The 16621-nt window shown below is 37.0% G+C and overlaps 1 protein-coding gene across 1 annotated transcript in view; it reads right to left on the bottom strand.

Annotated features, from left to right (window-relative positions):
* Positions 1 to 16621, bottom strand: part of LOC126375518 (paired box protein Pax-6-like) — a 66403-nt gene that overhangs the window by 19253 nt on the left and 30529 nt on the right. The window contains exons 4-5 of the mRNA XM_050022488.1: positions 11345 to 11468; positions 10303 to 10437 (exon numbers count right to left, since the gene is read on the bottom strand). Of these exons, the coding sequence (XP_049878445.1) occupies positions 10303 to 10437; positions 11345 to 11468 (259 nt within the window). The remainder of the gene's footprint in view (positions 1 to 10302; positions 10438 to 11344; positions 11469 to 16621) is intronic.

The following is a 16621-nucleotide window of genomic DNA, read 5'->3' as shown; positions in this document are numbered from 1 at the left end:
CGTTAAGCCGTTGGTCCCGGCTGCATTAGCAGTCGTTAATAACCATCAATCCGCACTGGGCCCGCATGATGGTTTAAGGCCCGATCTCCCTATCCGTCCATAGGGAAGGCCCGTGCCCCAGCAGTGGGGACGTTAATGGGCTGATGATGATGATGCTACGCTTCACGCATTTACTTGCTTTCAGAGCAAACTCCCATAATAGGTACTCCATGGTACAGCGAAATATAAATAACCCCGTGTCGTATTCCCCATCAAAACAAGCGGCAGTTACTACATATGGATGGTCATATGTGCGCGGATTACATAGGACGGTAAGCGGCGCGGCGCGGCATGTTCAAAGCGCGGCAACACCCTTTGATCTGCCGCCATACTAGAACCTAAACACTGAAAGCCCATCTATTTCGGTAGACCGTCTTAGGGTTAAAATACGGTTTAAACGGTGGAAATATAAAGAGGATTAAAACGTTTACACAGATTAGAGGGAGACAAAAAATATATTTGAAACAGAAGGGATGTTGTGTGTGGGTAATGCCAACTTGGTATTTATGATATGGGGGTTATAATGAATGGATGAAGAAACACATTATTGCACAAGCAAATCTAAATGGTTATACAAAGAACAACTCAAAACTAAGAGTGGGCTAAACAAGCCTTATCGCTAAAAGCGATCTCTGCCAGAAACCTTTGATAGACGATAAATATACAGACTACAGTGCAGCGCGCAAACGGACAGATTATTTTTTGTAAGTATAACATTATTACCTACGAAATCAGAAATCAGAAATCATTTATTCAACGTAATTATCATGGATAAACTTGTTGAAGGTCAATGTAACATTTTTGAATTTACGTCATTTCGCAAGGTGTTATGGCTGAGGAGAAGAAATGACAAGAAACTGCAACAGCAACACATCTTTTAAAAACCAATGAGGATATACATTACAAGTTATTTAATAACTAGAGGAACACATTCAATACCAGACATTTTTATCATTTGGGTAGTCATTAATCTTATAATAAGCTTTTTTACATAAAGTAAGCTTCACATGAGCTTTAAATTTATTTATCTGGTATTTTATTGTAAAAACGTATACATAACCCCAAAAAAGATGAATTTAATTTACATAATCTAGAATTTTTAATAGCAATTTTATGTTTATTTCTTGTATTGTAAGTATGCCTTTCACAGTTTATTTATTTATTTATTTATTTATTTTATATTTGGGAGACCAACAGCTCTTAACAACTATAGCAAAAAAAAAACATACTTAAAAACTAAGCCAATAACAGGTTTCCACCTATATAAAACAGTGTAAAAATATTAAAACTTAAGCGCACTGCAAAGGTTTCTCGGAAGGAGAGATACATTTTTACGTACATACATAATGTTTTCATATATATATTGACTTGCGACCGTCAGTATATTTATTTCTTTAAACAGCTCCCTCAAAGAGTCCCGACAACGCAGCTTATAAATAGCGCGAACTGCTCTTTTTTGAATGATGAAAATAGTTTCTACATCAGCGGCTCGACCCCACAGCAAAATACCGTAAGACATTATGCTGTGGAAGTAGCTGAAGTACGTAGGTATAATAGCATAGATTGGTTTATCGTCCGTCTGATTGGAAACAAAATAGGGTATCTAAATAAAGCCGTATTTGGGTGAATATCAAAATGTGTCAAGTTTGGTGGCGAATGTCATATATTTTTTTCGTGAAAAATTGGAGAAATTGGGAAAATTGGGAATTGAAAAATTCCTTTTTCATGTCGGAACCGAGGATCCTTTTGGATCTTTTTCATGTCGGAACCCAATTTTTCACGAAAAAATAATATGAAATTTCGCCACCAAACTTGAAATTTTGAGATTCACCCATTTGGACAATTCATCTAAAAGCAATATTGCTATTTAACACTTGTTTGCATTGCACAGTTACTTCTAAATGAGCAAAATGAATTGCATCGATGTGGCCACCTATGACGAAGCAAATGGAATTTCATAGTCTACTTATCCCGGTGGCAAATAGGCGTGAGTTTATTTATGTGTATGTATGTTATCTAAAAAGTGTTTGGTAAACGTTATAAGACCGTACGCACTTTGGATGCGTTTCCGTGAGAGAATTTGATTCGTGCGGGCACGCAGGTACGAACACTTTTTTAAAGTTGGCGGCTCACTTTCTTTTAACAATATTTCTCAATTCAGAGGTAAAATTATTTAAAATTATTTTCTTTATAAGTAGGTAAGGTAAATTAGATCCCTTATTAATTTATGGTGATTCGTAACATACCATTCTGATACACAAAGAAGTACTTATTACTTATTTAAATCACTGGTGCTTTACATTTTATACCTATACAGGGTGATAGTGACATCTTAACGAAAACTTTGAGGGATGATTCAGGCCATGATTCTGAGTTGATATCAAGTGGATTTCCGACAGGAATGTCGGAAAAGTCATGAAAATGTTGGTATTTTTAAAATTATTTTCATTTTTATACTTTCGCGGCGGAAAATTCCACTTGATGGCAACTCAGAATCATGGTCTGAATCATCGCTACGATGTCACAAACAGCCAGTATATTTGATGGTATTGTATTGTAGCGCCCTCTAATAATAAATCTTTTCTTTCTTTCTTTCTATGTAATAACATATTCTGGTCACCAGTCCATTTCCCCCGCAGTAGCAAACACAGACACGATTTAGTCCAATACCTCACAGTCGCGATAAATAAATATTCACAAGGCAGTACATCTCACTAATTTACTAGTTCCACCGCCACAGGACCCCATAATAACCATTTATTCCCACAACCCCGCAAATAAATACGCAGGAGACATTTTTCTTCACCTTATCTCGCGAGAGCAGACTTTCTTGCCACCCTCTCTATCCTATAAGAACGTGTATAAGCCTGTCCCTTTCCACGGGTATTTATCACGCTCAGCTAGGAGAATGCAGAGCGTTTTATTTAGTTTTGCCCCGTAATGGATTCATTCAGCCATTCCTTTGACCTTGTCTATTCGTCTTGTAAAGAACTTAGGGTTTGTGAAAGACTTAAATGCGAGGGAGAAATAAGTGGAGTTATGGCATAGAATAAGGAATAATACTACGTATAGAACGGCAACTCTCCGCTCCCCACCAGCGACTGAGCTACATCCACATACATAAACTCACGCCTATGTCCCACCGGGGTAAGCACAGCCTATAGAATTCCATTTGCTTCGATCCTGACACACTTCTCTTGCTTCCTCCACATGAACTAACACTTGAGCTAGATTTACCGCAACCGCCTTCGAACATATTTTAGACTTGAATCATATAGTGTCAGACGTCACACACACAGATGCGCGTGTACGATAATGTCAATGTGTAGTGTTTGTGTAAAACGAGGTTGTTTGTATGAAGTGTCCGTGGTGCAGTCATGGTTATAGAAGAGGTAAGGACTGATGGGATTGTTCATTGTTCGATTTAAGGATAAGTTAGAGCTTTTGTGACGGTATAAATAGACTTAGGATAGCTTTTGAATTCTGAAGGTTTTGTGTATTTACGAGTAATAGCGGTTTTGAGTCGTGTTAAACCAATGATTGTCGAATTCGTGTTTGGATCATAAATGATTATCACGTGCTCAGTGGTGAAGGAAAACATCGCGAGGAAACCCACATTCCCGAGAAATACATTTCTTCGGAGGTATTGGGCTGGTTTTCCCTTCTCGGAAGGTCAGACAGGCAGTCGCCTCTGTAAAAAGTCGAACCTGTCAAATCTTCAGGTTAGGTAAGCGGACCCTGTGAAAAACTAAATAATGCTAGGGAGATGTTAACAATCACCAACCCGCAGTGAAAATGCATTGATTGAGGGGAGGCCTGTGCTCAGAATTCGGACGTATATGGAGTATTAATTTATATTATAACAAGATTACCAATTACATTTTATTACCAATTTATTTACGGCTATCAGTCGCCATAAAGTCATTGTTTAGAACCGTCGCCACACATTCAATCAATGTGTTATAAACCGTCTCCCCTTCGAGATAGGGGATGAAGGGGATGAAACACAATCAGATACACCACTCAACGTGTAGGGTGCTCCACTAAGTATTCTAACTTCGAATTTTATTAGGTTTATTTATAGACGTTAATATTCAAATATTGGTTAGAAGATAATGTGTGGAATTATACAGGATGTTAGTGACATGACAACGAAAACTTTGAAGGATTATTGAGCCCATGATTCTGAGTTGATATCAAGTGAAATTATCCGTCGCAAAATTTCGTAGCGTAAACTGCACTTAATAACTTATTGGTGCAAGATCAGCACCGGGATTCGAACCGACGCTCCCCGTTTGAGAGCCGCCGGTGAACCACAAGACCACAGTGATTTAATAATAAATACCCTTCCTAATCTGGTAAGTACATAATTATGTATATTATTATATCCTGTACAGTTGTCCTGTATGTTAGTGACATCGTAACGAAACCTTTGAGGGATGACTCAAGACCATGATTCAGAGTTGATATCAAGTGAAACTTTCCGTCGCAAAAGTATGGAACTGAAAATAAAGAAAAATAAAGTAATCAACTGCACGAATTTTCCGAGAGGAAATTCCATTTGATATCAACTCAGAATCGTGGTTTGCATCATCCCCGTCAGTATTCGTTACGATGTCACTAACACCCTGTATATCAATATATCCCTGGTAATTATATAAATAAAATCTACCTAATCTCTACGTTTACGCGTACACCAAGAAATTGGATACACATAACAATTGGGGTAGTCAGACGTATATCCATCGGAAGATGAAGTAAGTACCCACACCTCCCCGAGTTTTCTGTTAGACCAATGTGATAGGTAGTGAACCGTACCACCGTCTATAATGGTTGTGGTGGTGTTAAGTAGTAGATATGTGTGTAAATATTCTTGCATATTGTTGAGTAGGGATTTTTGTCATATTGAGTTTGGCCTATTATTATTTTTTCATAATAATAATTTGAAATAATAGTGTTTTGGTATACTATGTCATTAAGTATAGGCTATCCTATTGTTATAAGGCATATTGTTTAATCGTCTAATTGATATTAAGCATAAAGATCAGAAGGCATAATATAACAGTAGGTTAGGGTGCGGCGGCCCTTGGGCCACCCCTACGCCGCCAGCATGTTTATCTTACACACGAAAAGTCTACCAAACGATGACCAACAGCATGAAATAGTGTCAAAAATATAGTCACAATCATGAACCAAATGCAGTGAGAGAAAAAGTAAGTTTCGAAAATGTTCAAAGTTGTGTCAAAACTTTTCTTATTCGGAGTATAGTTTTTATGCTTACGTATATACCATTATGATCATTAATTATTATGCTTACTTATAGTAGTTATAGTTTTCAAAATTACGCTCAAAAAGTTATGACAAATTAATATTATGCGTAACTAATAATAGGACAAGTAACAATATGCCATGTTAAATTATTACTTACATAAAATTTCATGAGTAAAAACAGAGAACCTTTGAACTGAGTGCAGTACTGTCCGGTGCAAACCAGCCAGCACAGCTTTGTACAATCTCTATGAAATCAGATACACAATACCCGTTATATCTGTAAGTAATTACAAAGCCAGCTGATCTGTTGTCAAAACAGCACCGGCAGCGCCGTAGGGTACACTTTGTAACTAATTTAGCTTTGAGTGCGTCTCTTTGTGTAATCAACCATACCGGCCGTATATTTGTATTAAGCACTTACAACGGATGCATACATAAACTCACGCCTTGATAGGGTATTTGATTGGGTCACAGATAAATTTATAAATATAAAGAAAAAAAGATAAAATATAATACTAATCTAGAAATAGAAGCCAGTCTAAGTTGATCAAAAATCAATTTCATTTTACAATTTATTATTTTTTTCTGCAACAAAACATGGATTTCTTGCAATTAATTTGCATCCTGGTAAAAATTGAGACAGCTTTTGAATCCAAATTTACTAGTTTAGAAAATTTACTTTGAGGCGACGGTATGGAGATCTGGGGGTTAAAAAGGCCACATCGAAACAATTCATCTAAAAAGCAGTATTGCAATTTGACATTTGCGCATCTAAAAGTAAGTGCGCAATGCAAGCAATTGTCAAAAAGCAATATTGCTTTTCTAGATAAATTGCTTCGATGTGGCCTTTTTACCGACTTCAAAAAAGGAGGAGGTTCTCAATTCGACCGTATATTTTTTTTTAAACCCCCTGTAAGTATGTTAACCCTTTCACGGACAGAGACCATGGGTCATTGATGGTTCATAATCGGAACGTCATTAGACGTTCTGTCCTTGAAAGTGTTAAACATATAGGTAGGTATTCGTATAGTAGGTAGGTATTTGATTACAGACGCGTCACAGCAATTGACTGATGATCTACTGATCGACTGTGACAGTATCATATTACCCACTAACTACCACTTTCACGCTCCGAGAGAACTTGATCATGATCTTGTTATCGGTATAGCAAGTACTTATGATGACTACTCATCATGATTTCTGGCTATAGAATCTAGTGTTAAATAGACAAGAATCGACCGACCTATTCTCGACTGACACATCACTATACTAATGAATGTCACAACACTACGTTCCTTACTATGACAGATCTAATTTTTACCGCGCATTGAGGCTATTGTAAAATGTTATTTTATTGAACTATAATCACTTAAAAAACATTATAGAAGGAAAAATTTAAGGGAAGAGAGGAAGGGGTAGACCTAGGAGAACATTTATGAAACAAATAAAAGATAAGGTGCAGGTCGTGTCGTCTCAGGAGGTGAAGGATTTGGCGGGAAGAAGAGAGGAGTGTTGATTACTCTACCGAGAAGAGCGCAGCTCTTAAATAAAGAGAGAGATAATCACTGTATTATGATGTATATGTGTGTCGTAGATTTTACCTAAATAAACTTTTTTTATTTTTTTATTTTTTTTTGTTATTGTAAGTACTGAACTGATCGTTCTGTTTAATAGTAGTAAGATGCATAGATATTCAACATCAGAATGAAGGTTGTTAATTGGGTATTTGACGGCGTCAAAGATAAATTATAAATCTAGAAATAGAAGCCAGTCTATGATGTTCGAAAATCAATCTCATTTTACTTTTTGATTTATTTTCGAATTTTAATTACGTATTAAGTAACAATAAGTGCGACGTTTGAGCGCTTTTTTTGATGACGTCACAGGATGGTATTTCCATACAAACTGCAAAGAAAATTTTCGTTTTCACTTTTCAAGTAGCCTATCCGTGTTCTGATCTTTGAGTGGGCTACAAAAGTCAAATGCACTATTTTTAAGAAACAGTTTGTATTTTATGCATTCCGTGCGGATTATATTTTATTTTGTAACAATTTTAGACACAATGTATAATCTATTGTGTCTAAAAACAATATCGATGACATATTTGTCGGCTGTATAAATAGGAAACTATAATTATTATATATTACAATTGTATATACAGGGTGTTAATGACATCGTATCGAAAACTTTGAGGGATGATTCAGACCATGATTCTGTGTGGATTTTTCCGTCGTTAAAGTATGAAACTGAAAATAATAATTAAAAAAATACATTAAATTTCTGACAGAAAATTCCACTTGATATCAACTCAGAATTATGGTGTCATCAATCATCCCCCTTATTACGATGTTACTAACACCCTGTATGTATCTCTGTGGGTAGGTAGGTACATAGCCAATATTGTTTTAAGTATTAAATAGCAACCAAAGAAATAAGAAAACCTTTGTTACCTCACAAAACAAAGGCAAAGGGAAATTCCTTAAATTTCAACGGGAAATATCTTTTTAGGGATCGGAATTAAAAATTCCATAACTCCAAAAGCTGCATTTATGTTGGGAAAAATCCACAAAGCCACCTAATTGGATACAGAGTACAAACCACTACAAAGGGGAAGCTTCAGATAAAAATGAAAATTAAATCTTCCGGTTGGATGGGCAGAGTAATGTTTCTGACGGTACCCCCCCCTCCCGCCGCGCCCTGAGGCCCGGGGACCGCAAATCGACTATCAAAACGCTGAAAAAAGTTGTTGCAATAGGGATGTGAAGGTTACGGTTGAGGTTCGGATTTCTAAATCGTATAACGATGGGTTCATACCAAACGAGTGGTACAGTGGTTGAGCGTTCGGAATCCTAGTCCGGACATATCAGAAAAAACACTTTGTGATTTCTAGTTTGGTTAGGACAATTTGCCTACTTGACAGTTGTGTCATTAACGACAATTATCCAATAGTTCTTTTTGTATTAAGATCATTTTTAAATATTTTTATTTTTACATAATAAGAATACTTTTTTATCTGTGTATTACAAAACCCGAAACACGGGCGGCCATGATTGATTCCTGTGACGTCACATATCACAAAATAAGCAAAAACTATCTGTCAGGTTTCAAGTGATACTGTTTGACAGTTTCTTTGTTTGTTGTTGGTTTGTTGAGTTTGTCGAAATGTGACGTCACTTGAAAAAACGTCATGTGTCCAACCGTTTTCGCGCGAAATTTAAAATAATTGAAAAAAATGTTTTTTTTTCAAATTTATAAAGCTTTTTCGAGAAAATAAAATATTTTAAGAGGTGTATAAAATAAGCAATTGTAATTTTTAAAATAGTTATAAATAATTATAATAACCTAACCTAACCCAACCAACGACCTGGAGGTAAATTATCCTCTTCAATTAAACCTACATCATTAACCTTTGGCGCAGGGACATGTTTTGTCCATTTGTAACGCTGCATGCAATATGCCAAATATTCTATCACCTACGCCAAAAGTCTTCACCATTTGGCGTAATGCGAGTCCGCGTGTTTATCTGCGAAGACTACGGCATGCGGAGCCACGCTGGCGCCGACCCTGTACGATTACAGGCTGATCGCCCGATCTTCCAAAAGTAACACGACTCGCCCTTAAGAATGCGCGTTAAGCCGTTGGTCCCGGTTACTACTTACTAGTGTAAGTACATAGGCAGGGTTGATGAGGACGACTCGATTACTCTAGCCATAGAGGCGCAGCCAATCAGCTCGCGACACCAAACACTCCAGGACTCCGATATCGACCTCGCCGGCGTGGTTGATTACCCTCAATCAGCGCTAGAGTCGATTGATTCTTTCAAATATTTTTCCTCTTAGACGACGCCCTGAGCCGAGGTTCGCGCCCAACTGGGCAACCTCAGGCCTGTTGTCTTAAACGTTGTACCGGGTGAGAGCCTGCGCTCCCCATTTGTCCGGCCAACTAGTTAATGCCATCTGCGGCAAATCTACAATAAACCACGTCAAAAAAAAGTTTTATGAGGACGACCAATGATCTCACAAACCACACGAGACAAGAAGAATTAACTTAAGTAATTAAATATAATCTTAAGAGATTTTTGACAAAATACACCTACATTTAAAACCAGCCTTGATTTTCTCTGACCATCTCTGCTAACGGATTTTTATTAAAATATTCGAAACTAACATAATTAATTCCGAAATATTATTTTCGGATACAGACACTCGTCTAAAAACTCTACCAACCCTGCTGCGGACACTGCCCGTCTGTCCTTTTGGCTTTGTTTTTTTAATTACTAAATATGCTAGACTTATGTAGTATAGCTTTGGTATTTACGAGTAGTTTTGTCGATTTTGTTTTTGTGTCTACTTAGTCATAATTTTTGTTGATAATTGTACCGTAGCCATAATATAACACGCATTGTATCAAGATTATATTATTATGCTATGTTATATAATATTATTATCTTCAGCCTACTCTTTCTCTTTATATACATAAAATACTATAATATACAGGGTGTTAGTGACATCGTTACGAATACTGAGGGGGATGATTCAGACCATGATTCTGAGTTAATATCAAGTGGAATTTTCCGTCGCAAAATTCATGACTATTTTTGTGTTTTTTCAAATTATTGTCAATTCTATATACTTTTGCGATGAAAAATTCCATTTGATATCAACTCAGAATCATGGCTTGAATCATGCCTCAAAGTTTTCGTTACGATGTCACTTAACATTCTGTATATATTATTCTTCTATGGTATTAGGCTGTTTATGTTATGGTAAATTGTAAACTACATTATATTCATTGAAAAATATGTCAGAAATTACAAGAGCTATGAGTCTCAACTTTTGCGTGGGGGTTCCTTTTTTTACGACGGGATTGCAAAATTCCACCCCTAAGGGGGGTAAAAAGTGGTGGCAAAGTTTGTATGACTTTCCATAGTTTTAATATTAGGGTTTCACACGAACGAAGTCGCGGGTAACAGTTAGTATACTTATGACTAACCTTTCTTCATAGCCATGTCTCCGCCGTTGCAGCCTATGGACTGTGGCCCGGGACTGAGGCTATGGAGCTGGTACGGGGGGGTCCGCGTGTCGATCTGCGAGGGCCACGGCGCGCGGGGCCACGCTGGCGCCGACCCTGTACGATAACGGTAGAGTTAAGTATCATAACATTTATATAAAAAAAAAAACAGTTTTACAGCTCTTTCATTCTGTGAAATAAGAAAGAAATATATTTATTCGACATACTTAATGGTGCTAATTCCTGTAAATACCATCTAATTTTATTTTAGGTTATATCTGTCATTTTCTTATCCGCCGAAAAGGAAAGGGACGGGTAATCGACAAGCATAAAATTTATGGAACACACGTCAATTTTAAGCACAAATCTAAAACAACCGTCTAAAAATTCGCCCGGGTTATTCATTTATTTACTCATTCTTCCTAAAATTAAGAGCTGTCAATCATCCGTCCCTTTCCTTTTCGGCGGATAAGAAAATGACAGGTATAACTTAAAGTAAAATTAAGAGATGTCTGCAGGAATCGGGGCCATTATTTTCACATATTAATACAATTATGAATGTATGCCGAAACGGTTCCACCTCAGCATAATGCCATAGCTTAGACTATGACACTGATTTTCAGTTGGAACCGGTAAGGTAATCAGGTAACACATTAAACAAAAAATGGACACGAAGTCTAAGCACATTTTGAATTTTCCAATCAAAATGAAAATCACTTAGTTTAGTTAGGACATTACAGGCTGATCACCTGATTGTTCAAAAGTAAGATGATCTGTGCTTCGGAAGGCACGTTAAGCCGTTGGTCCCGTTTATTACTTACTGATGTAAGTGAGTAATTGTTACATGAGCCATTTCAGGGGCCTATGGCGGCTCAATAATAACCCTGACACCAGGGTTGATGAGGTTGGTAATTCACGTCACAACCCACACGAAAGAAGAAGAAGAAGACCTCATTAGCTACATACCTCAATGACGTCCCTAGGTACATCCCTTTATGACGTCACTAGTTACTACGATCCTCACCTGGAGTGCCTAGTAGTCGCAGTCGTTCATATACGGGGGTGGAGCAGTCGTTGGGAGGCGGCTGGCTGCTCGACTTCTCCTTCTGCGCAGCTAGGTTGCGCAGCACGCGGTTTATGGATGACACCTGCGGAGCAGGACATGACAGGTTAGTTTTCTAATTAAAAAGTAAAGTTGGTTAATTTGTGAAGTAGTTTTTTTGACGTGATTTGCCGCAAATGACATTAAATATTTGGCCGGATTCAGGTGTTACGTAGCAAAGAGATCAGCCAATCAGAAAGCCTATACTGATCAACTATACTCCTTTAGATAGATATAGGCATATATAGGCATACAATTCCAGTAATTATAGCAGGATAGGGAGATAATATTAAAGTATAATACGAAAGATAATTTACCTACGTATCAGGCATATTTATACCATATTACCTACACTAACAGTCAAATTAGATAATAATCAGGCGTTTCTGGCGCTAAGCTCAAAAGAAATGACGTAACTAGAAAAAATAAAGTTCTAAAAAGATTTCCCGTATAATTAAAACAATATTAAAAAAAAACGTGAAAAATGCCATATCTTTCGGTTCGATGTCGAGATACGATATGTTTATGATAAAGGGCGGCCGGGCGGGTGACGACACGAGATTGGAAGGGCGTGCAATAAAATTGATTATATCGAAATTATATCGGTCCTCCGGATATCCAAAACATGTTTATAGCTTATTATGGGAATATTATTTGACGGTCAATTATGACGGGGTCGGGTATGGTAAAATATTGCTATTTTATTTTTGGAACGGTCCGGGAACTCTTCGTACCCACTATTGCAGTTTTGCGGTTCTACATTCCACTCCATAGTAAGGTAAAGCAATACGATTTGGTCCTTGAATACGATGGTCGTAACCAGCATAGACAGAATCATTTTATGATCTATGGCAGAATTATGTGAGTCAATCCAGAAAACTAACGATCCATCATGGAATGACAAATTTTGCTAAATTTTACGGCTGTATCTATCGACATTAAGATAGTTACATGTAGTTATTAACATGTGCCTGAGCGTAAAAACTATACGATAACTTGTATGCCCACCATTATGTAAATTACCCGAAATAGCCGAGAGATATCATCTACAGCCCACCGTCAATGACAGAAAGCAAAAAAAATGTCCCGCACCAACTGTCATATCGACTCCAGGCTGTATGGCGTAAACTCTTTGCCTTTCATATTGGACAAATAAAAAAAACAACTGTCACATGACGTCGCGGACGTAGAGCGTAACTTAGACGTAGGACAGGAAGGCCGTAAGACGATAGATGGTAACTCGATCCGCTCGCGCGGTGGTCCGGCCCGCGCGCTGAATGGCATCTGACGCGATGCCCAATGGACCGAGAAAGCGCGCCACGTTCGAATTTCGAACGTCATGTTAATTTTTTTTTTTCTGAAAAAGAAATAAAACAATTTTTCGTCTAACACTAAATTTGATAGTGGCTAGTATTTTTTTGGAATACTTAAATGATTTTAGAATTGTAATAGAAACGTTTAAAAATAGCAGGTTATGAAACGAGTGAAGTATCTGTATTTTATTAATGAATTAATGTTAAATTTCTAAACATGACTGTGTTCGAATAGGACCGTCCTATTCCAAAAAAAAAAAAGAAAATTAAACCATAGACTAAAAATAAAACGATATAAACAAACCTTGGTCTTTGAAATAAACAGACAACGGTGTCAAAGATCAGATAGGTATAAAATCAAACGCAAATCTCCGTATTTGTTCGATTAGAAATTTATAACAAGACAATTAAAAGTCAGAAAATTATCGGCGAGCAGTTAGAAACATCCATAAAAAGGGTTAAAGTAAACTTTTACTTGCAAATGAAATGGAAATTTTTAACAAGATGTCGTTAACACGGCATGATTCGATGAATCGGCTAGTTAAATGTTTTCTTGTTTGATTGTTCAGTTAATGAACGTCATCAATTAGTATTTTAAAGACGAAGCAATGTAACTTAATTGATTGTAAACATCTGTATTCTGTTTTGGAAATTATGATGTTATATTTTTAGGAAATTACATACATACATAAACCCACGCCTGTAAATTCTAATGGGTTGGGCAGAGGCTGAAGTAATCAAAGACAACTCTTGGGAGTTAGGTACTTTTAATATTAGCCTCCATGTCACATGTCATTTAACATCATAAGCTCTTTGATAAAACCTGCGTTTGATTAAAAAGGCCACATCTGTACAGTTCATCTAAAAAGCAAAGTTGCACTTGGATAGTTTCCTAGGTCAAAGATAAATTATGAAATTCTGATTACTAAATAAAGACAGATATTTAAGTAACTTATTTTAATAAAGAAAAATCTAAGTTTAGGTTTAAAGGTTTTCTATGACGTCACAGGTTGCTTTTTCATACAATTTCGAGTAAAGTAACTGATTTGACTAGTTGGAAATTAAATTACCTTATTCATCTAAAAAAGCAATATCAATTAGCAATATTGCTTCTTTAGATGAATTGCTACAAAGCAACTTTTTAAACTCCCCAGTTCTTTTTCTCTTAAATTACATAGGTTAGGGACCTATGTGCTGTATGGATAGAAATAAATCCATAACACAAAGTACAGTCGGCAGGGCCATGTGTGAACGTTTCAAAGCTCAATGGGTTCCGTGTAAAAAACAAACCACAAACCAACCTAATTCGCATCACACACACGAATTGACTTGTTTCCCCAATTGTACCGCTCAATTACAAACCCTTTAATTTGTTTATATGTGTTTATACCAAATTAATTTTCTTTAAAACGCATCCGTGGAATGACCAACTACAATGGGTGCGATTCAAATGACTTGTCCCGAATGGTTTTTTTTCGCGAGTGCATCGCGGGTTGAAGCATTAAGCACTTCGATTACGGTAGCTAGTTTTTGAAATTTCTTGATTTTTTTTATTCTGCTTGGATTGACTGAAAGGGTTAAGTAAGTTTGAATGAAGAATACGATGTAACAGGTATAAGGCAGCAGGCAAAAAGCAGGTTAATTATCCGCTTCTTGTATTAAGCTTAAAGGCATCATTTTGACGACGAAAGTTTAAAATCAGTCAATCATATGAAGAGAGATTTTTCTTTTTTTTACGGGTTTAGGTACCTGTTAGCATCGTTTTGTGTATTTATGTAACAAATATGTAACGACTAGCATAGGGTTATGTTTGTCTATGTTATGGCACCGTACTGTTTACTATTTTAGCTGTCTGGAAGAAATTGCTTTTTAACAGTTAGTCTTCAAGGCTAGAGTGAATAGGCATTTGCCAGGTAAGCGTGATCCGCTCTAGAACACATCGTCACTTACTATCAGGTGAGATTGTGGTCAAACGTGAGCCTTATATCATTTTAAAAAAGGTCGCCTATTGCACTTCTTTTGTCCTATTTGTGATTGTTATTTTCCTTGTGTTTTGTGTAATAAAGAGAGTTATTGTATTGTAAATAAAATTGTAAATACCTATACTAAACATAACTAAAGTAACATGATTCCGTGCTTCGGAGGGCACGTTAAGCCGTTGGTCCCGGCTATTAGCCGTAAAAATACCTCTACCAACCCGCAGTGGAGCAGCGTGGTGGAGTATGCTCCATACCCCCTCCGGTTGACTGAGGGGAGGCCTGTGCCCAGCAGTGGGACGTATATAGGCTCTTTGTGTTTATGTTATGTATACTAACCATATTCTAAAGCTAACTAAAGCATATTTTTTACCAATGTATATATTGTATTGTATTGTTTGTTTGTCATTTGTTGCTATTTAGAGGCGGAGAACAGGAGTCCTAGTACGGCTTTGAAAGACTACTCTGGGCGCCATCCCACTCGCGTCAAACAGAGTACTGCGGGGCGGAAGGCAAGAGGGAAACCACTGTCCTATTATTGCCTAAAAAAGTAGCATGGAGAATGCTACACCGACAAGAGCGTGGCTTTTAAATTAGTGATGATGATATTTTGTCGATTAAACAGTTCATTTGACCACACTAATTCATCCTTCAATGATAAATGTTTCTTCTTTCTCTTTCTATCAATTAGGTTCACTAAATCAATGTCGTATTTTCCAGGAAATATGTGTCTCGCCTCTCACCTCAAAAAACTCATCGCGAATAAAATACGTTGCAGCTTTGAATACAAAATAAATTACATTAAAACGGTCCCCGTCAAACGGCGATGTAAAAAGTAAGAGGTACCCTGGGGTGTCCTGGGGTGCCCCCTAAATACCTGGTGACTTGGAGCATGAAAATTATCTTATATTTGCTCACGGGCCGTGAACGTTGGCGAGAACACTTTTCAATAAGCTTAGAGAGCGATTTTTTAGGGTTCCGTACTTGAAAGGTAAAAAATAAAAAGGTGCTCAGAAAAAAAAGAGAAAAAAAACATTACATAGAAAGTATTCCGTACGTACACATACACAAACTCACGCCTATTTCCCACCGGGGTGAGCAGAGACTATGAAATTCCATTTGCTCCGATTCTGACATACCCATAGATTACTCCCCCCCCCCGTTACTAATATAATTCAAGGTCGGTTTTGAATTTATTACCTTCCTCAAAAATACTACTACCACAACCATTTTATCCAGACAACCGAACACTGCACGATCATTTTTTTGCATAAGGAACCCTCAACTCGCAGGTTCAACTCTAACTTGTCGGTTTTTTCATCCACTGTATAAAACGGGCGCAAATACTAGCGGGCTATTGATCCTACTGATTGCTAACGTTTATATTCACCAATATTTTGCACATTGAACTGCATAGTCAAGTATAAACTTAAAAGTATTTTTATAGGTAAGTACCTAAGTAGTAAGTACAGTCATGAGCAATATAATGTATCCACTTTAGGACTCTGTCGCACTAACATAATATCGACGGGGAAGAAGCAAATACTCCTATCTTACACAGACCTAACTGTAAGATAGGAGTATTTGCTTCTTCCCCGTCGATATGTGACATTTAGTTTAGACTTACAGTTCAATTTGTCAAAAAAGTTAATGTGATATGGTACCAAAGTGTACCTATACATATTAATGCTCGTGTCCGTACTAAGGTAAGTAAGTACTACCTATCACATCACCACTAATTTAAGAGCCACGCTCTTGTCGGTGTAGCATTCTCCATGCTACTTTATAGAGCAAATAGTGGTTGCCTTCCGCCCATAGCTACCTATCTATACCTATAATTAAGTATGTATGTAATAGTCTGTATATGTGTATAACATAACATAACAAATACTTTATTGCGCAAACAGGAA

This window comes from Pectinophora gossypiella, chromosome 19 (genome assembly GCF_024362695.1).
Source record: "Pectinophora gossypiella chromosome 19, ilPecGoss1.1, whole genome shotgun sequence".
Taxonomy (NCBI): Eukaryota; Metazoa; Arthropoda; class Insecta; order Lepidoptera; family Gelechiidae; genus Pectinophora; species Pectinophora gossypiella.
Note: the sequence above shows the minus strand (reverse complement) of the source record. Positions and strands in the feature narration are given on the sequence as shown.